Below are 26,381 nucleotides of genomic sequence, written 5' to 3'. Positions count from 1 at the left end.
TTCTGTCTCTCTGGCAGCCTAAAATTAACAAGCTTATTTTTTTTCCTGCTGTTCAGGAAGTGCTCTCAAATGACTGCTATCCATTTTGTATTAATTGGTACTTAAATAGAATTACAGTAATTGATTACACCTCCATCAAATGCTGTTTAATAAGAAGATAATCTGCTGAGCTGTTGTTACATTTTTTGTGAATGAGGTGAAATCCTCTCTGAGACGGGAAATTATCGACAAGCAGCAACTTTTCTTTCCTTTTCTTCCGTCATCCAGGAACACCGCGACCAGGGCCAAGGTGGTGGAGGGCTGGGAGCGGGAGGGAGGGGTGCTGCTGATGGGCTACGAGATGTACCGCCTCCTGTCGCTGAAGAAGAGCTTTGTGGCTGGGAGGAAGAAGAAGAGCAAGAAAACGACGGGACCTGTAGTCATCGACCTGGATGAAGAGGACCGGCAGCAGGAACTGCTCAAAGGTGGGAGAGACAAAGGGGAGGAAGGGGACAAAGTAGAAAATGGAGGGGAAATATGGGCCAAAAAAAATGAACACATACTACTCTTTAAAACACCAGTGTCAAATATCACTGAAGATATTTTTGCCCGTCATCCTCCAGGTATCGAGAGAGCCTTGGCCCGGCCTGGTCCAGACGTGGTGATCTGCGACGAAGGCCATCGCATCAAGAACTGCCACGCCAGCACGTCTCAGGCTCTGAAGAACATCCGAACCCGACGCCGCGTGGTCCTGACCGGCTATCCACTCCAGAACAACCTGATCGAGTACTGGTGCATGGTCGACTTCGTCAGACCCGACTTCCTAGGTATGGGACGGATGTCGGCAGGTCCTCTTATGATCGAAAGACTGATTTGGTTGTTTGGCTGTTTTCCTGTCAATCGTCTAACTGCAGTTTTTGCATCGTGCGTATTTCAGGTACGCGGCAGGAATTCAGTAACATGTTTGAGCGTCCCATTCTGAACGGGCAGTGTGTGGACAGCACGCCTCAGGACGTCCAGCTGATGAGGTACAGGAGCCACGTCCTGCACAGCCTGTTGGAGGGCTTTGTACAGAGGTGAGACATCTGGAAACCACAGCAACTGTCCAGAAAACAAAACCTGACCTCTCTTAAACATGTAGCAGAGCATACAAGGACTCTCTTCCTTAAGAATGCTAACCGTTACGTGTTTTTCCAGACGAGGTCATGACGTCCTGAGAGACCAGCTGCCCTCTAAAGAGGAACATGTGATCCTGGTGCGCCTGTCTCCCCTGCAGAGGGCGCTCTACACAGAGTTCATGAGCCGCTTCAGAGAGGCAGGAAACACAGGCTGGCTCAGCCTCAACCCGCTGAAGGCTTTCTGCGTCTGCTGCAAGGTGAGGAGGAGGGCGTGTGTGTGGACCGTCAACATTACCTCCACAAATGTCTTCTTGCTCTGCATGTCCTGCTGTCCTTGTAGCACTGTTACACAAGTCAGCATGTTTCTGAACCAAGATAAACACCTGGATATTTATCAGACCTGGCAAATCGAGCGATTCACCTTGAGCAAGTGTTTTCACTCCACTGATCTCCCGTTATTCTTCAGATCTGGAACCACCCCGACGTGCTGTACGAGGCCTTACAGAAGGAAAACATGGCGAGCGACCAGGACTTGGACCTCGATGACATCACTTCCACAGGTCCCGCCCGATGTCCAACCGCGCCCAATCAAAAGTCCAAACCCCTGGAGAATCCTAACCCCATTGGTGGACTGAGTCTCAACCAGCTGCAGGAGAAAGCCAATCAGGTCATCACTTACGAATGGGTACGTTGAAAGACTCGAACACAAAAGAGACCACAACTAATTAAATAGTTTGTTTTTGCTTTGTGTGACATCAATAAGACAAAGGTGTATAATGTTATTCCTTTTAGAGCACAGCAGTCTTCAAACAGTTCTCCCTTTGCTTTACATATGTTATTCTGATGTCAGTTCAAGGCTGCCACACAGTCTGATGAAGCCACAAACAAATGGAATCACGAACTGTCCTATAAACCACAATGATCCTGTTCAAACACAGCTGGAGGCACCAGCTTACATCACAGTACACGACATCTAACCACGAACGTCTGCAAAATTTAAACACTTATCTCTTCCTGACATTTAGAGCCTCGTGGAGCCCTCATTTTGTTGTTAGGCTTCATTACACACGTTGGCGAGAGTTTTATTTGCCTGGCAGCACAGTGTGATTACACTTTGTGCGGAGAAGCACTGGAAACTGCGGGGACGCAAGTGTTTTCAGTGACAGAGCTCACAGACCTCTGTGCCTGCTCAGCACTGCATGGTGTGCTTCCTTAAGACATCATGAGAAAACTGGCTCACATTTTTTTTGTATCAGAGCACTTTCAAGTTAAATGCCACACTTTAAAGTTAAATGCGGTGTGTAAAGTTCAACGCTTAAGTAAAGCCATGTAGCCTCACTTGTCTTTCATCAGGTGCTCCAATAAAGACAACATCTAATCAGCTGAATTATGCAAGTGAAGGTGATGTTTGATAGTTTAGTCAATTTTAACAGCCTCTCTCTCTCGCCCTCTTCACGCGGCCAGGCAAAGGACATCATGTGTGACTACAAGCCCGGCATCCTGGAGAACTCTGCAAAAATGGTCCTGCTGTTCCACCTGATAGAGGAGAGCGTCAGGAAGGGGGACAAACTGCTTGTCTTCAGGTATTAGATCAGACGACGCGAGAAGGCTTTTTAAACTCATGCGATACAACATGTGAACCAAAATTAACTGCAGCTAAACAAATTGTGCATCTAAGTGTGAGGGGAAAGGGCTTGTCCTTTCATAGGTTTTTATTGTCTGATCTGTTAACTTTGCATCACATTACTGAAGATTTTCAGTCAGTCTCTAATGTCGCCCTCTGTCCGCCTCCTACAGTCAGAGTTTGTCCACGCTGACAGTGATTGAGGATTTTCTGGCTAAGAGACCAGTACCTCCTTCCCCAAACACATCCAACAGAGACAGACCCAACCAGAACTGGGTCCGCAACCTCAACTACTACAGTAAGTGATTGTTAATTGTTTAGTATTTGGGTTTTTCTTGAGGGTATTTCTGACTACAGTGCTGTGGTTGTGTGGTGGCACGGCTCCAGTCATTGACTTACAATGAGTGCTGCCACCTGCTGGTGTTTCTTGATAACTGCCAGACTTTGGTTGATGGTTCCCCACAGGCACAGACAGGAATTCACAGCTTCTGTAGAGTTGGTGTTTGTGTACCTAGGTCTTGTAAAACATCCATTATCTTGTCAGCTGTCGTCTCTTGGCGATGAAGCTGTTAAAAGTCACTTAGTCAGCCTAAAAGTGAATTGACTTAAGTTGGAACTTTTGGAACGATATTTCACGTTTAGACTACAAATAATTGAAAATCAAATCCACAGGGATAAAACATACATAACATGAGCCTTGATGTTGACTAATGAGTGAACAAGTAAATAATTGCAGAAGAATTAAAGCGACATATAAATTGAGTGGAAGGGGAAGTTAATCCCAGTGTCCTGAAAATCCTGAATATCCTCTCTTGAAGGACTGGATGGAAGTACAACGGCCTCAGAGAGAGAGAGACTGATAAATCAGTTCAACGATCCATCCAACACCTCAGCATGGGTCTTCCTGCTCTCAACCAGGTAACACGCACACACACACACACACACACTCTCACATTAACTAATATTAATGGAAGAGAATGTGTGTGGAATATTGGGGTCATGACATATAACGATAACATCCAGTACTGACCTCTCTGGGCCTCAGGGCTGGCTGTCTGGGCGTAAATCTGATCGGGGCGAACCGGGTGGTGGTTTTCGACGCCTCCTGGAACCCATGCCATGACGCCCAGGCCGTGTGCCGGGTCTACCGCTACGGTCAGAGGAAGCCGTGTCATATCTACCGGCTGGTGTGCGACTTCACGCTGGAGAAGAAGATCTATGACCGCCAGATCTCCAAACAGGGCATGTCAGGTGAGTGGGAAAAAGAATTGATGAGTAGTGTTTGAATATCGCTTTAGGAGAGAATTGATCTAACATGCAGGTGTCTTTTCATTTTTTTCTAGCACAGATGGGTATTGAAACACTAAACTCAATCCATTTAAATGCTCACTTAAATATATAAAATAGTGTATTCTACTTCAGCTATGTTAAACATCTGTCAGTAATCAGACTTACTGAAAACCCCAGTCCAGGCTCCTCTGTGTGAACACCCAGCAGACAGACCCTCCACAACAAAATAATCAGCTTTGTGCTGAAACCAGAGTTCTTCTGCCAAGAGGCTCTTGTCTGACAGAGTAAACTGTCTCAAGTGTTTGCTGTAAGCTCTGCTGGCGGGACAGACACATTGCTTTGCAGAGCTGTTGGAAATCAACCCGTTTTTCACAATTTGATCTCTTTTTATGTCCTTAATCCTCCTCCAAACATCCCCATCCTCTTCCCCTCTCTCCTGTCTTCCTTTCTCCTTCCCCCCGTCAGACCGGGTGGTGGATGACCTGAACCCTGTGCTGACCTTCACCAGGAGGGAAGTGGAGTCCCTCCTTCACTTCGTGGAGGAGGAGCCGGACCCCTCCCAGGTCCAGCTGCAGCCCAAGGACAGCATGGAGAGCGTCCTCAGGAAGGCGCTGCACTTCTACCCTCACCTGATTACAAAGGTAGATGAGCGGAGGAGACGCTGTCCCTGTATGCCCCCTAGAGGTGTTTAAAAGTAGGACATGTAGAGCTGTTTCTGTCGGCTTTATTGTTGCCCAGCCGACAGTGTTTCCATTGTTAACTGTGGTCTTGTGAGGCCTAAAGTTTGCTGAAGACAAGTCTCATTTTAAGTAGACTTTACAAGAGCTGATTGACAGTTCTATGCTAATTCATAAAGCCACTGGCTGTTATCTGTTATGAAAATGAATGAAAATGTCAAGAGCTGTCAAACCTCTTTTTAATTATCCCTCTACATCTACTTGTGGAATAAATGTGAGGTGAGAACAACCTCAAGCAGTTTGCTTTGTATTTATAACACTGTTTCATGTAGCTCATGAGCTTCTGGAGCTTGACAGGTAGTGAGTCACCTCAAAATTAAACCTGCCAAATACTCAGTGGAAACTCTCACAAGATTTTTTACAGCTGATTCACTGGTGTCAGCTCGTGAAAATTCAAGCTTCCTCAATGAAGCGGGAAGATGGCGTTGTGCTCCTCGGCTTCTTTCAAAGAGAAAAAAAAATTGGTGACAGCTACCTCACATCTTTTTTTCCCCCCTCCACCCTTTCTCCCTTCCAGCAACCATTCCCCCACGAGTCCCTGCTGATAGACCGCAGGGAGCTGAAGCTGAGCAGCGCGGAGAAGAAAGCAGCGAAGAAGGGTTACGAGGAGGAGAAGAGGGCCTCTGTGCCGTACACCCGCCCTTCCTACGCTCACTACTACCCCGCCAGTGACCAGAGCCTCACCAACATCCCCGCCTTCAGCCAGAGAAACTGGTCAGTGACGTAGAGCAGCAGCAGCAGCGACTGCCAACATACACATTTAACAAACTAACGGGAAAAAAAACGTCCTCAAAGTCTGGTTTATTCATTTATCATTTTGCCTTTCAGTGGCCTCTTGAGTAACGGGTACAAGTGACACTGACTAACAAATGCGGGTCGTGTTTCAGCTTCAGTTTGGGGGATGTTCTTTAACATGTAGCTAATGTAACGTAGTCTGTGGAAGATCAGTTGAGGTATCTGTTGTCTAAACCTGGTTTTAATTCATGAATGAAGTCATGTAAAATAAACTAATGTAAAATAAACCCTCTCCTCAGGCGCCCACCTCCTCGGACTGAAGAGAAGCCAGTGGCCAGCATTCGGCCTGTCCAGTCAACTCCAGTTCCCATGATGCCCCGCCAGGCGTCTGCAGGCTCTGCCCCAAGCGACAGTTCATCTGGATCCAGCCTCGGAGGGTTCCCCGTCAACTGCCTGCAAAAAGCCGGGGTGTTCGTGCAGAGGATCGTCACCACGACTGGTAGGCAAACCGTACATGCAACGCTATGTTTTCTTCTCTGTCTCACCTTCAGTCAGTCTAGAATCCTCTGCTTGTCGTAATATTAGCTGATGAATAATTGATATTTCCATGAACTCTTGGTTAAATTTGTTTTTCGTGGTCTATTTCAGACATCGTGATCCCGGGAACTAACAGCTCAACAGATGTCCAGGCCAGGATCACCGCAGGAGAGAGCATCCACGTAATCAGGGGCACCAAAGGTACAAATACCTGCTGATTCTCCAAAACTTCTGTATGTTGTGTTGTTCCAGCTTGTTCTAACAGCTTTTTTCCATTTTACATGATACTAAATAGAAAATCTTTGGGTTATGGACTGTTGGTCAGACAAAACAATCTGTGTGTATTGATCATTTCTTTTACCCTTAAAACCCCTGTTTTAGGGACTTACATCAGGACGTCTGACGGTCGAATCTTTGCCATCAGAGCAGCTAATAAGGCCAAAACTGCAGAGGAGAGTACTACAGCGCCACCCAAAGGTAAGATGAGTCATTATCAGAACTGAACTCCACACACACCCAAGAGCAGAGATAGAAAAATATGATGACATTATATTATTTAAGTAAACCCAGCTCATGTTAAGGGTTTAATAACAATTATATCTAACCACTTGATTCTTCCTCTCAGACTCCCAGGCCCCACCAGAGGAAGTGTCAATCAATGGCAGCAACGGTTGCCTGTCACCTGACAGGAAGCAGCAGGTGCCCTCCAAGACTGTGCCCCGCCCTCTTTCACCTGACAGCCCGGAGATCATCAGCGAGTTGCAGCGCTACACGAGTGGCACCGGAGCCGGCGCCACAGGAGCTCAACCAGAGAGGGCAGCAGAGAGCGACATGAGCGACCTGCCCTCCGCCAAACCGGTTCAGACCAATGGCAGCAGCGGAAATATGAGCCACCATGATGCCTCTGTGACTAATGTAATCCAACCCAGCATGGACGCCACTGCCGCCCAAGACCTGAGAACAGGCTTCAAGCGCAAAGCCTCGACCCCCTCCCTGGATGAGCGGCCCGGTAAGCAGCGCTCTGCAGGCAAACACTCAGCAGCCCCTCTGGCCTCACAAGGTTTCCCCTTCAGTGGGGGCTACGGCCTCCCCCCTCTGGGCCTCAACCCCGCTATGTTGGGTGGGTCACTGGGGCACTCGCTCTTCATGGGGGCAGGCTCGCCTTACTTCCAGCCCCCCCACGCTCAGCTGGGAGACCCCGGTTACATGTACCCAGATCTGTTCGGCTTCGCCGGAGCCAGCGCGGTCCCCACCTCCTCCTCCTCAACCACAACCACGGCGACCGCCGTCTCATCTTCCTCATCATCGTCATCTTCTGCACCCGTCAAGGCTGCCAGCTCGGTTCCAGGAGCCCTGCCGCCATTCATGCTGAGCCCCAGCATGGCGGGCATGGCTGGGATTCTCCCTCCGGGCTTCCCTCTCTCCTACAGTCAGTCCCTGGCTAGCCTCTACACAGGGTCGATGCTCCCGGGCGGGCTGCCGGGTCCAGCTGCCATTCCCGGTCCAGGCGGAGCCAGCTTCCTCTCCCAGTACCCTCCCACCGCTGCCTCCAGTTCCTCCTCATCTTCTCCTTCCTCCTTCTCCCCCTCAGCACGGTCTGAGGGCCATCGGGGCCCGGTGCTGGTGAACGGCGGGAATTTCAGCGGCGCCAGCAGCTCAGATGATGATGATGATGATGATGATGATGATGTCATTGAGGTGAAGGGACAGTGACACGTGAATGATGTGGTTGTTTGAGCAAGCCCGATTCAATTTAATGATCATCAAAATAGGATGACATCCTGTTAGCCAGGATGCAGGCTTCAAAGGGCCTGCGGCCAAGGCCACGAGGGAAACGGACAAAAAATGAAAGACGACTGAAGCGATGACAACTGAGCCCCCGCTGAAGTGTTTCCTCTGTTGGCCTCTGCTGCCGTGGAGAAACAGTCCGAGTGGGGATTGAACGCAGACTGGACACAGAGCGCAAATGTTTCTGCTGAATATCAGAAGATAAAACCCGAGAAGAAAAGAGAGCCAGAGGGAAGAGGAAAATAAAAATCAGAGGACTTTGGGCTTCCAGGTTTTTGTCCCATACTGGCATTGAAACTAATCACTGGACTTAGTACTGCTGAGTGTGGGCCTGCTGTGACCACGAATGGCCACTAGCCGTGCTGTTGACTTTAGACACTCTAGTTCTGCAGCTTTGCTAAATGTCGAGACTCTTTTGCTTTTTTTCGGCTAATTAAAAAGACGACCGTAGGGTGGAGTTACTTTAAAAAAAAAAGGTTTGATTGGTAGGAACGTTTGTTAAATATCAGTAACTGAAATGCTATTGTTTGTCACTTGTGGAATATTGCTACTGAATTCTTCTCAAAGTGGTAAAAAAGATCAAACAGCGTTTAGAAAGCATTTTGATTTCACTCAATAATTCACTGCCAGGACAGGGGGTATTGTACACTTTTGTTCTTGAAGAAAAAAAAATGGGATCATCTTGAATTATAGAAGAAGAGGCTTTTTGAGGATGAGGTTAAAGACAATTACTGAAACCTTAAAACTCCAATGAAAGAATGTACGCTTAATCAAATGCCTTTAAACCAGGCCTTTTTCAAAAGACTCCTTCTGTTTAGGCATCAGACGTGGGAAGATCTGATTTCTCTTCTTTTTTTTTCTGTGCGTGTTTTATATTTATGTAACCTCTTTTACTTTTTCAAGAAAATCATTGCCTAAAAGCAGCCAGGTGAAAAAGAGAAACAAAACTGTGTGTCCTCCTTGTAGCGGAGAAACAACCAACAGAAAATGCCTTTTTGCCTCCGTCTTTCTGAATGTTAACTGTGAGAGAGGAGAGGTAAAGAGAGACGGGCGGTCACTGCGGCTCTCTGACTCTCACCCACAGTCTTACTGTAGCCTAGCGAAAAACGATGCAAAACACTCACTCAAGCCTATATATGTATTCGTACAACCCCAGAGGAATGAAGCTCGCAGCCCCGAGTTTTGGTGACGCTTGTGTCGTTGGCGTGTTCGTATCTGTGTGTTGTGTTCTCAAGGGTTACAAAAGGAATCGTTAAGATAAACAGAAACTTGTGCTACTCGGTTTTGGTAACTCGTCCTGACGATGACATGGATTCCACCTCTGCTCTGCTGCGTTTCTTTTTCTTATCTTGTGAACAGAGGTCATTGTATCACCAAACTGATTTTTTTTTATTTTTTGGGGGGGGAAATTTGGTGTAGCTTTGCCAAAAAAAAAAAAAAAAAATGCACAAGCACATCAGAGGTCAGGTCTTAGGAGACCAAATAATGTTGGTAGAGCAGAATCCGCCGCAGCAGCATGCTCTCTCTGCAGCATCCTCACCGCCACAGTCCAGAGTACATATCCAGCTCCGTGTACGACCCTGCAGGGAACTCTGTACACTGTACTGCACTGTAAAAGAGACACGAATCTGTATCCGTCTGTGGGCCGGTTCAAAGCTCCATCATGTGACCAAGCTCCCTTTAGATAAACCATCATTCTGCTGTTCCGGTCGATCCCCTCTGATCACACGAACTGATCTGCCACGGTCGGCGCTGTCCTTCTGTGGAAAATCTTCTCCTCCTAAATGGCTGCAGCAAGAGCTTTAAAGACCGGCGGCTCTTTAGTGGAAACGTCATCACAGTAAAGACTGAGCACTTCCTGCTCTCTCTCTTTCCTGTATTTGTTCCTCATACTGAAATTGTTAGTTTACTTATGTTTCATGTTTGTTCTCCTCTTTTTACAATGTTTGAATTTACCAAATTAATTTATTTATGACGGTGCATATTTATTCATTTGTATTTTTATTTTTGTACAATGTTTTGGGGTTTTTTTGTTGCTTTTCTTTCTCTCGTTTGTACATTTTTCATGGTCATTTTGCTATTGTTGTTACCACGGATGAAAAAACAGTGACAGTCTGCCAGTCTGACCCAGTGCATGTGAACTTGTGCAGAACTTGCATGTGGACCAACCAATTAGTGCGTTACTGTGCACATTAATAGCCAGCACAGCAGCTTTAAGAAGGATCGATACATCATATCCCGCTGACGATAACTCTGATCAGCTCTCGATTATGAGACACCCAGGAAAGGGCATCAGGGATGCAGTGATATTCACCATGACACTGAGCTGTGTTCAGACCTTGTTCTTATCTCTGTGAGCTCCTTCATCAGAATATCCTGCCTGTTCACAGCTTTGTTAACAGCTGGGATACAAATCTAAGCATTTCATCCGAATATGAGCCATTTGTATGGATGTCAATGAAGCGAATTCACAAGCAATGGGTCGGAACCTGAGGCAGTCCAACCACACATCAGCTGAAAAGAAAGAAAGTAATGATATAAGTGTTTCTCTTTCCTTTTTCTTTTTGATTTCTCATTACCATATCATCAGAAGTGTCCATCTGTCTCATCCCCATGACGGCAAACGAGCTTGTTTCCTCAGCGTCGAGCTGTTCGGTCGTCAGCTCGCCGTTCGCTGCGCTGACTGACTGCTCTTTTTATTTCACAGCTTTCTACTTGAATTTACATATTTATTTATACAAATCGTTTCGGTCGGACGAGCCGAGCCGATTGTCTCAATTCCATTTTGGCTGAGGAGAAGATTAAAGCTGCTGTGTTTGAGGATTGGCTCTAGTCAAAGCCTGTTGTGTAGTTTATCGATGATAATGTGTATGACCTTGGATTACTTTTAGATCCTTTGGGGTTTTTTTTTGTTTTTTTTGAAGTTTGTAAATAAAAATATTCTAAATAATACATTTCCTAATTTCTTTACATCTTTAGTAGTAGCAGATGTAGTGCTTGCCTCCCCTTTGTCTCCCCCTCACACACACAAGCACACACAGGCAACTGAGCACATGTAAAGCTGAGAAGAATTACTCTTCCAAGAAAATGAACCACATTTACAGTCTTACAGTCAAATGACGAGAATATAATTTGCTCTCAACCACAACCGTATAAAACATAATCATGTATTCATGCAATTTTTAACACTGTCCATCACTCTCCAGTATATTGTATTTGTCTCGAAGTAATAAAACGTTGCATGCCTATTGTCAGTTCACACAGGTGTAATCTAAACTAAGGCTCAGACTTAGCAGACAGCTGACTCACTTTGGGTTCAATCCTGGAGAGAAAATGTCCCCAAAAGCCCTAAAACACAGGAAACTGTTTGTACTGTTAGTCTGATGTACCTCACAGCTCGTGGGCCATTTTAGTACTTGGTGGTGTGTTTTTCTCTTTCCTTCGAATAAATATTCAGACAGAATAAAACACTCTGGAATCAGCTCCACGCAGTATTTCTCTGTTCAGTGATTTTTAAGAACACACAGCAGATATTATCAACAGTACATGTGGGTGTTTCACATGAAAATCTAATAGTGCATAGTTTTAATGATGTTTTACATTTTCATCCCTTGAAAAAGGGATGAAGGGCACTAAATGAGCTAAAATCACTTTCTGAGCGTCATGATGGCTGCTCCCAAACTGTCACACATGTGGGCACTTTTAAAAGTTGCTTGCAAAACTTGCTTGACAGACATTGCAGACATGACAGAACTTTATGTTATTCAGATGAGATTTCCAGCGAGAATCGGGCCAGCTAAAAATAGCTGAGCTCAGTTTAGCTGCCTGCTGTTGATCAATTTGCGCTCATAAAGATGTCAGTGTACTCTGTTATTGCTTTTGGCGGCAAATTTGATTATCACGTTCATGCAATGTGGTCGTAAAATCCGTGCAATGTAACACTGATAGTGACGTCTAGGTTTGGTTTGTACTGGCCTGCGTTCCACATCCTACTTTAATGAATGGTCACTCACAAAGTGGAACATCCGTGTGTGTGACGCCTCAGTGTATATTAACAGATGATTTGGAGTCGTGTTCAAATCTACAAATTCACCAGCCTTCATCCGGCAGGTTACTTGAGTTCTTGGCTTGTTGGTGCTGTCGTATAGAGTTAATATGACCCACCTAAAGAGGATAAAATGGATAAATATAATGGCCCTCCTTTTCTAGTGAAAGGTGTAAAATGCGATCTGAATCTTGTTTCATCTGATTGATGTCCAGCACAGAGAGGGCAATGGCTTTGCAGAGAAAAATGACTGAATTAAGCCAGCTCACTATCAAACTTGCACGGTTACTAAACTGCAGAGACTCCCTTTTTTTGGTTTTGCGTGTACACCTGCGCTTTCATTAGATGTCATTTGATCTATAACCATTACATACCAATGTAACAGCAAACTTGAGACCCACTTTAGAGCTCAGATTTTACAACTAAACTGTGCCTCCAAATCAAATGTATAAGTCAGAGGACTTAAAGTTATCAGACAGAGCCAGATATAAATCAGTGGTCGGCTGGTGCCAATATCTCAGTCTGAGCAGAACAGCAGCAGTTACAGGCCATGTAACTAATTTGCATGGGTCTCATAGTTTACAGTCTACTGTTGTATGTGAGTGCTTAATTTTGGGAAACTACACAGCATGTACCCTGAAGCACAATGAATCTCATCATGTGTCTCTTTGATTCTTTTTTCCATTTGATATCAGTGATGGCCGTGATCTTTATCTTTCTGTAAACACCAAGTGAAGGTTGCTGTTTAGTCTGTGTCCTTGTTCCATTTCCCTCTTACAACCTGTTTGTATGTGGTTTGTCCTTTTTTGTAAATGTGATGTGAGGTCTGATTGTTTAGAATAAAATGAATGCATCTGTGTTATATTTGTGTTTTTTGTACAGTTTCAATGAGGAAACATTCCAGAAACAGTTTGTTTCGAGACTAGATGTTCAAATTACCCATTTTAAAGTGAACAATAATATTATTAGACAAAATATCATAATGATGATATTAAAACAAAACTAGGAAATGTGTGACACAATGTCCCATAAAAGAGTAGTTCCACAGATAAAGATACTCTTATGCCAGTGTAGAATAAGGTCATTTTGAAGTCACTCACCACCAAATAGAGGAAATCCAACTTACAGAGAGTTCACTAGGCAGCTCAACGTGGTGGAAGAAAAAATTAGATCCTTTGACTATAGTTTATAGTTCACTTAATTGTATCATAGTGTAAAAATGCTGCAACTAAATGTCCTGCATTAAAATAATCACTTTTGTATAAAGGTTCAATTAATTAGAGCCAGCATCAACGTGACTGTGGATGAAATTAAGTCCTTTATTGGCAATAAGCTAATCATGGGAGTGGTGAGAATGGCATCTTTGGATGATGGTTGGGCAGAAAACACACATTATGCCAAAATAGCCAATGTGATTTCAGTAAAAAAGGTTTAAATGCCTCTTATGTTTCATCCACTTTCAGTCACAACGAGATATCAAAGACCAATGGTTGATGTCTGCCATGATTACGTGGATCACTTCACTTCACTTCAGCATTCACAGACAAAGGAAAGTGCAGGCTTTGCCCAAAAGGACTATGTGTAATGTGCAATGTAAATTACCAAGGAATACAACAATTTATCATTTATCCTCAGCAAATTGAACATTAATATGTTTATCATTTGGGCTCTGTTTATATACTCAGGTGAAGTATAATATATAGTATTTATCCGCTTTCCTCAACAGGCAGCTAGAAGGCTCACCTATAAGGTCTAAATCCTAACAAAATCGTCCACTGACTAATTTTTAACGCGGTTAAATTAATCGGATGTGGAGTAGTGGGCTGCTGATCTAATCAGATGCGTCGTTTGTTGAGAACTCGGTTTCCCAGCGTGCTCCGCGGTTACGTGACTCGACGTTTTTCCACCGATGGTTGATGACGGTGGCAGACAGCGCAGGTCAGTAGCTGAGTGCTGTAACTGGGAGGAGGAGTGCCAGCCAACATAATATAATTTCCTCCGGCGACCTGCTCTCAAAAGACGGAAGAACAATAAGATAAACGAATGAAGCTAAGGTAGTGTGAGAAATCTGTGAAGTATACTCGACTTGACGCTGGTTCAGAAGCGCCTCTAACATTGTTTTGAAGGCCTGTTGCTAGCTACGGGAAATCCTCGGGCTAGCCCGGTAGACACCGGGCCGAGAGAACGCAGAGGACCGGGACGGGAGCTCTGTGGACCAGTTTGAACGATCAGGTTTTACGGACGCTAGCTGTCCTGTCTTGTAATTAAACGAAGACGTAACCTCTCCTGCTCATCCTTGGCGGATATAAATCAGCGTAACTCAAAACGCGTTCAGTCTGACAGCTAGCTAACATTAGCTCTCCTATGTTGACAAGCTAACTCAGACGAGATCCTCTGAAGAAGTTGGCACTTAGGTGCTATTGTTTCAGTTTGGATTTGCATATTTGACTCCTACAACCTGCCTGCCTGTTGGTGGTGGTTTGTAAACGTGTTGGACTTCTGTGTACGCTGACTGAAGTCCGCCAGCCAGGCAGCTAGATCAGAAGGTCTCCTAGCTAAGGTTATCACACCCTCAGGGTTATCTACTATAGCCCGAAGTTTGTTACTTTGTTTGAATAGAGAGAGTAGGCCTTACTGAGTTGATTACAACGTTATCTTTAACCAACTGAAAGACAATATCCCGAATGAAGGCTCACAGAGAAGTGCGGATTTTGATGCTGTCAGGACATACAGGTGTCACCTGTTCTGCTTGGCATTATTAATCTGACACCAGCATCCAACATCTGCTGCACCAGAGGCAACCGATCTGCTGTTCTGCTCTCTTGAGCTGATTTGCTCAAGAAGTTCTTTTCAGAACAGACCAAAATGAATCGTTACCTGCCGGTGGCACGACAGCACTTCCTGGCTGCCCTTGCCAGCACCAGTGTGGTGGTAAAAAGCATAAGTGCGGTGGTGGTTCTCCTCTATCTCTTGTCGTGGGCCGTGGACACTCCATACACACTGGGGGTGACCCCAGGATACCTATTTCCACCCAACTTCTGGGTGTGGACCCTGGTGACCCATGGGGTGGTGGAGCAGCACGTATGGGGTGTGGCAGCCAACGTGGGGACAGTTATGGCCTGTGGCCGCCTGCTGGAGCCTCTGTGGGGTGCTCTGGAGCTCCTGATCTTCTTTGCAGTGGTCAATGTCTCTGCCGGCCTCCTGGCAGGCCTCTCCTACCTCCTCACCTATGTTGCCACCTTTGACCTGGACTTCTTGTTTGCTGTGCGTGTCCATGGAGCAGCCGGGTTCCTCGGAGGTGTCCTGGTGGCGCTGAAGCAGACCATGGGAGATACCACAGTGCTCCGAGTGCCACAGGTGAGGCAAACAAATAATGGAAATAATTTCTGACGGCCTCTTGTTAAGGAGTCTTGTCCTGTGTTGAGCCTGTAGATGATACCAAACCAGTTTGGAGTTAAATTGAGAATGTAGCACAGCAAGAATTTAAACAGCTCTGGAAACCTGACCACTTGTCCTTCAGATGTGCACATAAACAAGCCTGTGTCAGACTGCGGCCAGCACACATCAAGGATGGCCCCAGCCTTTTTCACAAAGTAGCATAAAAAACACTTAGCTCTGTTTTTAGTTCAAATTAACATAGAGTTTCACAATGGACACACATAGAGTAGGGACAAGAAGATTTTCCAGTGTGCCAGATATTCTGCTTTAAGGTGCACACTTCATGTTACTTTACATAAATCAAGAAACCATTGTGTCCGTGTCTGAAAAATGCTGAATTTGCACTACTGTTCAGAAGTTTTGAATCACCTGTTGTGCCGATGTTTTTCTTCTTTCCTTCAATCATGGCTATTTTAACATGGATTTAAAAAATGGGATAATTCAGACACCACATATATTTTTTTACCTTTAGAAATCGTTTCGGCTGCAAAAGAACAATAATTAAATGATAAACATTTTTATTTACTTCATGTCCCCAAAAGTGTTGCCTGATGGAGCAGAATTCCATTTTGCCCCCAAATACCCTGATATTTTCAATTTGTTTTCCTTTCCAGATTATTATTGAACCACAGCGCTGCAACTGGGGTCTAAATATTTTATGACCGAGTTTTTCTCTGTTTTTCTTCGTGGTTAGATTGAACAGGTTTAAACTGTGATTTGTCAGCCCTCGGTATGTTCAGATGATAATCTGTGATCCAATAACAATAGTGCTAACCCCAGATGAACCCGTTTCTATTTTAAAGTTTAAGAATAGCTTTGCTAAAACAACATGCCTGTTAATTACTACTTGTTATAGGTGTTATTGTACACTTGAGTCTGAAACAGGAACCTGTTCACATTTAAACCTGCGCACATTTTAATGATGAGCTTCCAGTTTCTTTCTCCAATGACTGATGATTTTTTATATTCTTGCTTAACTTTTGTTTCGCGTTAGCTTTCTTTTTTTTGCCCAGTCAGTTGTCAGTCTGGTTTGACCATTGTGCAGCGTTCCACATGCATGAAACATTACTTTTTTTAAACGCTTCATTCAAAATAACATCTATTTGTAAAGAAGACTTCCTACAACCTGAAATCACAAAAAAACAAATATTGAGTGGCCCTTTTGAATGGTAATGTGTACTGTATTCCTGCAGCTATAAAGGAAGCATAACATGTAAAATACCAAAAAACTTGCAATGCAATAATATATCAGTGCTGCAAATCCACATGTAGTAATGCCCATGATGTTTGGTTTATGTTGTCACGTCCAGGGGTGTTGCTTCCAGTCACCTGTGGCTGTAGTATGTGGTTTTGCATGAAAACATTCACTTACTAACACTTAAAACAGATACACATATCAGGCTATACTATTGTTAACAACACTACAAACTACTGCCTCAAGGAAGACAACTGAGGTGACTCACACTTTTAACAGACAGAAGAACGACAATGGTAAATGTATATCTAAACGTCAGTTTTTTGTGTGTATAGAGTGCCTTTTGGGTGGGGTGAATTTCCTGAGTCTCTTATGCTGGGGGAGTTACGAAACAGTGTTAAATAGTTTGACTCGATTTCTGGGGATCTTTGTTTTTTACTGTCATTTACCTGTAGAACAGAAGCAGAAGTGCTTTTTTAATGAGTGTTAATCATTTTCTGGACGCTCATATCAAACAGTCAAACTCGAGTCAGATACAATGATCATGCTATTGCATAGAAGCTCTTTAGGCCAGTGGTTTACAGGCCAGTGGTTGAGCTGTTGAGTGTTTGCTCTGTTTGGCCTGTGTAGCATGTGACCGTCTTCCAAATTTGGATAAAGGTGTGATCTGTTCATTTGCATTTTAAGATGAAATCTGATGCTCCAGAGCATTTTACACTGCGTGTGCAGAGGAGGGTTCAGTGTTTTTTGCCGAGAGGCCCATTAGCTACACATTCCTAATGTGTCTCTTTTTGCTACCAGGCCACTCTGCTTTAGTCACCGTGATTTTGCCTTTTTGTGCTTGTTATGAGTTTGTTTAAAACTGGGTTACTTCACTGTAATCTCCCTCACAGATTAGGAAATGTACTCTTATCAAAACTCTGGTACGTTTTGACTGTGGCTCCTGCCTGCCACCCTGGCATGTAACCAGCTATTGTTCGGTGTTCCAATTCCTGAATCTAGCTGACTTGAGCGATTAGTGGGAACTGGCAGCCATGGTGGTCTGCAGACAAAACAGTAGCTATCCCCTTGTCTGATGATTTTTGTTCAAAGAACTGAAATCTGTCTCCCCCTGCCATCTCAGGTGAGACTCAAGGCGGCACCAGCTTTGGTCCTCCTCCTCTTGGCCTTACTGCGCCTGTCTGGGCTACTCGACAGCTCTGCCCCGCTGGCTGCGTACAGCTACGGCGCCCTGTCCGGCTGGGTCTACCTTCGCTTTTACCAGAGGCACAGCCGGGGCCGCGGGGACATGTCGGACCACTTTGCCTTTGCTAGTTTCTTCCCCGAAGCGCTGCAGCCGGCCGTGGGGCTGCTGGCGGGGCTGGTCCACTCCGCCCTGGTGAAGATGAAGGTGTGCAGAAAGATGGTGAAGAGATACGACGTGGGGGCGCCCTCCTCCATCACGATCAGCCTGCCAGGGACGGACCCACAAGATGCAGAGAGGAGGAGGTGAGTCAGAGCAGAATGAGTTTAAACATTGACATCTGCATACATACTCATCCCATGGAAGAGTTGGTGTGTCCTGTCATTAAATATTTGATTCTGCCCAAACACAGTCTAGTGTGATGGAGGATCCTCTGAGCTGCTGCAGAAAAACATCTGGTAAAATTGTTTGGCTCTGCCCTAATCGCCTAGAAGCAGCTTCAGAAACTTTTTCACCCCAACTGATCATGAGACATCTGCAACATACAGTATACTTCAATAACATGACATCATTGCCATGGGAAACATATATTGTTTAGTCCTGAATGCAGGCAAGTATTAGAAGAGTGAATTAGAATACAAACACACGCCCATATAATCAAATAAATGCTCTACTCAGAGACAATGCATAGAAACTGTGTTGTTTTTAGTTTTTATTTACTCAGGGAAAGTTCCCTGAGCCTTTGGCCTTTTTCAGTCGTGCTCTCCAAACAGTTCATACAGGTTCATGTTTTATCTCTACAGCACACAAACTCACACTCACGCCTGCTCTCAAGGTGTCGGGTTATTTCTCCTCCTGTTGTATTGTCTAGCAGACGCACTCCCAAGCTGTCATACAGATTCAGTTACACATGGATGTCACTGCGCTCTCTTCCACACACATACACACGCACATATACAGGCCTGTGCTCCTTTAATTTTATTTGACATTTTTTAGTTAATACCTCAGTGTTTAGTGTGACATTAATGGTGCTCCCCAGTCGCCTGATGGTTCAGTCACATACCGCCTAACGGTGACATAGTTTGACTGTGTGGGACCTTTTATCGTTTTTATGTATTTTATTTGTTTCTAAGTATTTGCTGAACACTCCAAGACTCCAAATGTTCAGTAACTTGAAGCTTCACTGTTGGAAAAAAGTTAAGACATCAAACAAGTAATATTACATTTTTATCCAGGAACCAGTTGAGCCACTTTATTTTCCAGTCTGCATCACTTGTCATCTTTTGAGCAGTGTTTTCTTTCCTCCAGTATAACACACTTTAAATATATCTGCCATGTGAATGAAGCCAAGGCCTCTCTAAATGCTTCATTCTGATTAGCTTGTGACTGAGAGGTCTGCTGAATGGGGAAATTAACATTATGGTGATGATTTAACAAGTAATTGGTACTTTTCCAGGATAAGTGGGGAGATTTAATCAACAAATGATGATCAAAAAATGATATCTTTCGTTTGATAAATTGCCTCTTCTTCTTCTTGATTGCCAGCATTAAAGGACAGCATCAGTGAAAAGTGTTATTTCCCTGCCAGCTAACGAGTCGGATACCTTTGTTGTGAATTCACACATTATGTTCCTATTGTGTGGGACACTTACCCAGGCAGTGGATTAGAGTTTCCCTGTTTTTCTTTTTGAGAATGAATCTATGACCACAGGATGAACTCGAGTGCTCTCGTATCATTACGATACTCAGTGTAATCAAATGTGAAGAAGTAACATTTTCAATACTATTGTTAGTATTACAGAGCATTTGACACATGTACACCTGATTCAAACTATGGCTTCTTTTTATATCGCAAACCAACCGCTTGATTGGTTTCACCATCAGCCTCTCCACTGGCTTCGTAAAAGCAACATTTGTCTCACAAGTATTTAACATAATGCATGACAACAATTGAATCTGATGTTTAATAGAAGGAAACTGATTTTGTTATTTAATGTAATGGGTCTCTCTTTCAGTCATTGATAGGGCTCTGCTCCACAGCTCATATGTAAGCAGTTTCACAGTCCAGGTCCACCTTCTGATGCCACAGGTAGAGAGAGGAATTTATATTGAGGATGAATTTCAGAAATGTTTACTTTATTTTAATTTTTTTAAATTGCAACACAAAATACAGACCATTCACATGAAAGTCAGGAAATATGCAGATATCGTTCAACTGGTACAACATCATCTGTAGCGTAAGATATTGTGCCCATCACCTGGTCCAGGTGCCCTTGATCAAGGCACTTTTGCTGACCCTGCTCTACAAGTGTAGGAACAGATGAGGGATTACGTAGATGTCTCTTGTTTTTATTTCTTTGGGGACTTGTTTCATACACCAATTGTAGCACAGCTTGATGCATTAGATGACATCACGGGGGAGCACAAAAACAATCCAAAGTCAATCGGACCTCCCTTGTAGCACGACCGTACTTCCCTCTGGGATTAATGCATCTGTTTCCCTTTTCCTTCCAGACAACTGGCCCTCAAGGCTTTGAACGAGCGTCTGAAGCGCGTGGAGGACCAGTCTGCTTGGCCCAGCATGGACGACGAGGAAGACGATGACGACGACGAGGTCAGAACCGACACGCAGCCGCTCCTCCCGGGTGGGCGCGACCCTTCCTCCTCCACGCCGAGACCAGCAGGGGGACCCGTCGGCGCCTCCCTCCCCTCCACCTCCTCGTCCTCATTGTCACAGAACAGCGGAGCGCCATCCACAGGCGGAGCGCCACACCCAGAGTCCAGCATTATCAGCTTTGAGGATGCGCCTTCGAGATCGTAACAAATAGAACACAAGTGTACAGATATGCACGCTCTGTTCGGTGTCACTGGCGGGTATACTAGTGTAGTCAGCGTCCCTGACTAGTATACGGATATGTTCAGTGACCGTGATTAGGCACACACTCGATATCACACACGCCAAAACACACACAACATCTTTGACCAGTTCACGCACGCGGCCGTGCGCTCACAAACACTCTGTCGATGTCATCGTGAAGCCCAGAGGGGCGGTAACTGTACAGTGCTTTCAGTTCAGACGTGTTGGCTGTAAATGCTCAGTGTAGTTGGGAAAACTGGACACTTAATACTCCCCCTTCCTGCATACAACTGAAAGTCAGTCAGAAATTCTGTCTTGTCCGGACTTAATCCCAACTTGCAGAGCTCTGTCCACTGCTTCATGTCTCTCTCTCTCTCTCTTGCTTTCTAAATAAATAACAAAATGGGTGTACAATATTCTTTTTGTGAATCTTTTCGGGGCAGCCGTAGTTGTTTTCTGATTGCCTATGCCAATGACAGAGACTCGCGTTGCTTCTTGTATCTTGTTGAAGGGGCGACTGTGCGCACACCGGTTTGATAAGCGCTGCTTATCGCTAGCTGCAAGGGACATTAGCTTTCGGTTCACTGGTTCTGAATATGTAACCAGATGTGTAACGGAGGAAGCAGGAAAAGCTCCAACTGCTGGACCAGAGGGACGAAGCTGCTGCAGGTCTGTCCTGCTCATGAACTATGATGCAAAACTTCAAGATTTGAAGAGGTGCCAGGTGAAAAGAATTTTCCAGACCAGGTTCATTTTCTGTCTGGTGTCTCTCTGCAGCAACAGGCAGAAAAAAGGACCATCCACCCATTTTTTTAAAAAAAATCCCCCATTTGTTGTTCAATGGAGATAAATTCTGTATTTCTTTTTTCTTCTGGGTCTGTTCATCACCAAATGAAATCAAAACACTTTGTCTCTGTGCACTAACAAGACATGCTAATGGTGTTACGCTCACACGCAGCTCTGTGGATGATTCTGATTCTTCTTGTTTTACCAGTTATGAGTTGATTATATGTTTTTAGGTTAACTGCTCCTGGAGCATCATCCTGTACCCGTTTACACTTCCACCTTCTAGGAACTGAAAGTATACAAGAATCAGCAGTAGCCATTCAGTTCTCAGTGTGCATATGTTGCAGGGAAGAGGTCACTGTCTGTCATGCCTGTCATTACAAATGCGATGAAGTGCAGGAGAAAGGGTGGAGAACAGGCACAGGTATTTTAAGGATATTTAAAATCTTAATGGTTCATGACTTGCAGATTGAGAGTTTGTATTTGTGTCAAACTCCGCTGTGATTCGTTGTAGCTCAGAGGCTGACTCATGAGGATTAATGGCTCTGTAGACAGAGGAGGCCTGCACTGATCAATAGACAGCCTGGTCAGGGTTTCCCAATCACATCCTTTGCACTTGTAACACCTTTCATTTCTAAAATCACAGCGTCAAGCACGGCCCGGTGGGGAATGATTTTCAACTGAGGTTGATGGGCAGCTAAATTGTTTCGTATGAAGCGCTTTGTAAATTCTATGCAGACCCAAAGGTCAGTGATTCATTCATTTTGTAGACTGTCATCGCTCTAGATGTCACAGTCTATTATGGTAATGACCAAATCATTGAATTTTCCAATTTCCCACCTGTTGCAGCGAGTATACTACGTCAGACGTTGCGATCACAGCAATGACAGTCGGTAAATGATTTTTAAACGTGTGAACGTGTGATCACAAGGTTGAAAATGTTTCCAAATTTAAATTAGAACTCAAATAGTCCAGAAAGTGAACCGCACAGTTCTGCTGCACAGCGGTTTATTTTGACCTGTTTGGCCTTTCTGTTAAGTACATTCATATTTATCCTCAACTTTATTTAAATACCATAAATGTCTTAGTCACATGTGTGGGAAATGGTGCGAAGAAAGGTAGAAATGTGGAGTTCTGTTAGTCTGATCCCTGATCAGTTTAGGGTTTTCTCTGTGTGGTTCTGTGGAAACCTACAGGCCACAGACTCAGTCTCAATGTCCGTAGTTGTAGTTTTGAGGAAGAACATCACAAGATTTGCTTTTTGACTAATGCAGAAACAGTGCTGTGTGACTTGGCTCCAGCCTTCCTCCGTGTTGTCACCACCTGTTGCATTGAAAAACAGATCACATTAGCAGTCTGATATTCGAGCTCGTCTTGGTTTTCATTTTGTCTCCTTAGATTTCCAAGCCATGTTTATTATTTATGTGTTGATCTGACAGTGAGCTCCAGATTAACGTTATGAAGTGTGGCAAACTCAGATTAAATATGTGGAGTATGATCTTGGAAGTCTGAGCAATGAACCAGTCGCTTTTCAGCCGATGGAAACGTGTCATGTATGGGAAGTGATAAGCCATATTAGAGTGATGAAGTTCTGCGTGCTGTCCTGTGTTTCTCCTACTGCTCATTTCACTGTACTCTTATTTTGGTGAGGCAATGTTTACTTTGGATGAGTGGGGTCATTCTTTGATTTAATATGAACGAGCGTGGTGTTGACATGAATGAATGGACACAGGAATGAGAGACTTTCATACTAGACCGGAGTCAAATCCAGCTTCACAGAGACGATGGTCGAGCCGCAGTCAAACATCTGAAATCTCAAACTGCATCATGCCATTAAAAGCATTTGAAGTTGCAAAGGTGGAGAGGTCAAGTCAAACCTGCTGGATGTTAGCAGTCTGAGGTTTCAGATAGAGCCTACTTGGTCCAACCTTCAGCTAAACCTCCACCCTCCATCTGTTTGTTTTGGTTTTTCTGTATTCTTCTTTGTTCTGGCTGTGAACTTCCTGGCAGAGTAGAAAGGAATGCAATCACGTACTGTCTGTATGGATAATGCCAATTTACAGCTGGTGTTGACAAAGTAGAAAAGCTGCAGGCGAGGAGAATGAATGATGTCAGTACTGTCATTGGGTTTGTCAGTGGCCAAACCCTTCTAGTCAGTGAACAAGCGCTAAAGTGCCACCAATGCAGTGTGGCTACATACACGGTTTTCTTCCTCTACACCAGTATCTTGTCATTATTGAAGACACACCACAGGCAGGTAGACTAGTTTTAAGCTTCACCTGGTGCTCTCACAGTTTTACCCAAACAATTTGATTTTCCCTGATTGGTTTCCTGTCAAAGTGGCCAATGGAGAGAACGGATAAGCCAGATTTATCTGCATCTAGCTGGTGATCGTGTCCCACTTAGCTGTGCAGATCCTTTGTTTTATGAGTTACCAATATTTATGGAGTTAATGGGCTTTTAATGTAACCAGGAAATGACAATTTGAAATCCTTATTGTGAAGCTGTCTTCATTTGCAATTACAAACCGATTAATAACAATTATTGTATTTTAATATCTGTAAATACAACACAAAAATAACATTTAAATTCTTGACTTTTAGTCACTTTGGCAGGCAACAAATTACCTAGAAATGTAATTGTTTGGTCAAATTGTGACACCAGCCTCCATGTCTTGTGGATGAAAGCTCTTTTCCTGCCCTAAAATGAAAGGCAGATTTTTCACAGCAATGTTTTTTGTTTGTTTTTTAATAGATTTCACTGCTTTCATTGTCCTTATCAGTCCACTTTTGCACCAACAGATCTTGTTGTTACTAATGACAGTATATTTCCCTCTCTCTACTGTGGCTGTTACACAGACTTTTCTGTTTTAGTTTTCAGATATATTTCTTTATCTCTATATGAAATTAAAGACGATTGTATGAAACGAGTGTTTCAGTCTTTGTTGCGTTGCTGTTGTGATATTTGTGGATGCTGTGGATGTACTTATGTGATTTTACAATAATGGCAGGGGGCCTCTCAGTGGTTTGACCTGTATCATCCTACAACAACCATTTATCCTACAGAATTATATACGAGAGGAAATCTTAGTGTCCCACCAGATCCTGGATATTCATAAAACTGGCATGCTGACACGTAATTTGAAAGATTTTTTTTTTATTTTGTGAAGTGGGTTGTTGGCACAAATTCAGCAAACCCAGGTAATGTGATGCTACACACATGTTCTTGGTATTTACAGAGGAGATTTCCAGATAACATAACAAGATCAATCAGAGATAGCCATTGTAACCATGCACTGTTATACTTTATGACATACAGAATGTTGCACAAGACACTCCCACAGTATTATAGTATGGCACAAAGAAATGAAGAGGGTTGCACTACTTAACTAGAAAATTCCCCCTGGGAAATTTTGAAAGGGACACGGGGTGCGTTCGAGCCGACAAAATTATCTACGTTTTAAAGTTTGAATGAAGTCTCTAGGAGAAACTATGGCGAAGCAGCGGACAATTGAAAAAGGCTGCAATGTGAGAAAACGGCAGATATCAGAGGCAGTCAGTCCCTGATTAATGAATTGCTCTCAGCTGTGTTTCTGTGGCTTTCTCCTTGTCTGTCTCTGTTGATCACCTCAGCTGTCTGTGTCTGCTTCTCTCCTCTGCTTTATGTCTCTGTTAACATGAATTAATGAACTGAATCAATAAACATGAATGGAGCTAATGCTAACGGAGCTAACAGAGCTAACACTAATGGAGCGAACAGCTAACGGTGCGAATAGAGCAAACGGCGCTAGCGCAACCAGAGCTAACTGTGCTAACAGAGCTAATAGAGCTAGCGGCGTTTACAAGGGGGCGGGGGGATGGGGTTTTCATTATGCATTTGTCTGTGTGTGTGTGTTTATGTATCTGTCGTTGTGTGTGACTGCGTATGTGTGTGTCTTCGTCTGTTTCTGTGGCTTTCTCCTTGTCTGTCTCTGTTGATCACCTCAGCTGTCTGTGTCTGCTTCTCTCCTCTGCTTCATGTCTCTGTTAACATGAATTAATGAACTGAATCAATAAGCATGAATGGAGTTAATGCTAACAGAGCTAACAGAGCTAACACTAACGGAGCTAACACCAACGGAGCGAACAGCTAACGGCGCGAATAGAGCTAACGGCGCTAACGCTAACAGAGCTAACTGTGCTAACAGAGCTAATAGAGCTTACGGTGTTAACAAGGGGGCGGGGGGATGGGGTTTTCATTATGCATTTGTCTGTGTATGTGTGTTTATGTATCTGTCATTGTGTGTGACTGTGTATGTGTGTGTCTTCGTCTGTTTGTGTGTGTGTGTCTGCTTGAACTACACAAGCAGCCCAACCAGCTCCTACATGGAGATGTGTATAGTATATATGTGTCTGAATGTGTGTGTGTGTGTGTGTGTGCGTGTGTGCCTGTGTAACTTCTGCCCCACCTGCTGATAATTACCTCTCTACCTCTCCCACTTTTTACCTGTTCCTGTTCAGTTTTGACGTGCTTGTTTTTAATCACTTTTTAGCTGTTGGTTAGCCCTTTTTGTGTGTGTGTTTGTGTGACTACTGTCTCAACCTTTTTGGCAAAGCGCTTGGTGAAGCTGAGTTTAACTGTTTGTTGGATGGAGATTGTTTTCAAACAATGCCCTTGTTTTGACTGAGCTCGTTAAGATAATCATTCTCAGGCTTGTTGTCCTGCAGATGTGTGTGCGTGGGTTATTGACCGGTGTGTGTGTAAATGACAGTTGCACCTGTTAACTGAAAAGCGGCTTTTTCGCTGTCGGTTTCTTCCGAACAACTTGCGATTGTGTCAAAACCGTAGCTGCTATCAAAAAACCGATTACACTGTGAGATGCGGACAAGTCTGGGCCAGATGTACGTGTGTTTTATGTCCAGATATTCTTTAGAAAAATGACAAAATGGTCGACTTAAAAAGACTCTGCCACTCAGAGAACAGGAGTTTGTATTGTATGCAGTGAGATTTGGGTTCGGCGAACCTCCTGAACTAAATCCTCTGGTGAGAGAACCGTACCTCGTATCAGAGTGTACTATAGATCATCGGAC

General features: G+C 44.2%; 2 protein-coding genes across 5 annotated transcripts in view; both read left to right on the top strand.

The window, feature by feature from the left end:
• The window catches only part of LOC121612383 (helicase ARIP4-like), a 71,468-nt gene extending 58,757 nt beyond the window's left edge, over positions 1 to 12,711 (top strand). For all 4 annotated transcript variants that reach the window (XM_041945231.1, XM_041945229.1, XM_041945232.1 and 1 more), the window contains 15 exons: positions 268 to 464; positions 603 to 806; positions 917 to 1,055; positions 1,177 to 1,354; positions 1,564 to 1,782; positions 2,562 to 2,680; positions 2,895 to 3,019; positions 3,540 to 3,639; positions 3,767 to 3,972; positions 4,477 to 4,652; positions 5,266 to 5,462; positions 5,783 to 5,982; positions 6,132 to 6,221; positions 6,402 to 6,497; positions 6,646 to 12,711. In XM_041945231.1, coding sequence (XP_041801165.1) covers positions 268 to 464; positions 603 to 806; positions 917 to 1,055; positions 1,177 to 1,354; positions 1,564 to 1,782; positions 2,562 to 2,680; positions 2,895 to 3,019; positions 3,540 to 3,639; positions 3,767 to 3,972; positions 4,477 to 4,652; positions 5,266 to 5,462; positions 5,783 to 5,982; positions 6,132 to 6,221; positions 6,402 to 6,497; positions 6,646 to 7,733 — 3,334 coding nt within the window. In that variant the 3' untranslated portion in view covers positions 7,734 to 12,711. The remainder of the gene's footprint in view (positions 1 to 267; positions 465 to 602; positions 807 to 916; positions 1,056 to 1,176; positions 1,355 to 1,563; positions 1,783 to 2,561; positions 2,681 to 2,894; positions 3,020 to 3,539; positions 3,640 to 3,766; positions 3,973 to 4,476; positions 4,653 to 5,265; positions 5,463 to 5,782; positions 5,983 to 6,131; positions 6,222 to 6,401; positions 6,498 to 6,645) is intronic.
• A 1,080-nt stretch (positions 12,712 to 13,791) lies between these two features.
• On the top strand, positions 13,792 to 24,271 carry tmem115 (transmembrane protein 115). The gene is made up of 3 exons (XM_041946668.1): positions 13,792 to 15,210; positions 17,610 to 17,974; positions 20,184 to 24,271. The coding sequence occupies exons 1-3, from the start codon at positions 14,719 to 14,721 to the stop codon at positions 20,488 to 20,490; spliced, it is 1,164 nt and encodes a 387-aa protein (XP_041802602.1). The 5' UTR covers positions 13,792 to 14,718; the 3' UTR covers positions 20,491 to 24,271.
• The last annotated feature ends 2,110 nt before the right edge of the window (positions 24,272 to 26,381 follow it).

The sequence above is a fragment of the Chelmon rostratus genome, chromosome 10, assembly GCF_017976325.1.
Source record: "Chelmon rostratus isolate fCheRos1 chromosome 10, fCheRos1.pri, whole genome shotgun sequence".
Taxonomy (NCBI): domain Eukaryota; kingdom Metazoa; phylum Chordata; class Actinopteri; order Chaetodontiformes; family Chaetodontidae; genus Chelmon; species Chelmon rostratus.
Note: the sequence above shows the minus strand (reverse complement) of the source record. Positions and strands in the feature narration are given on the sequence as shown.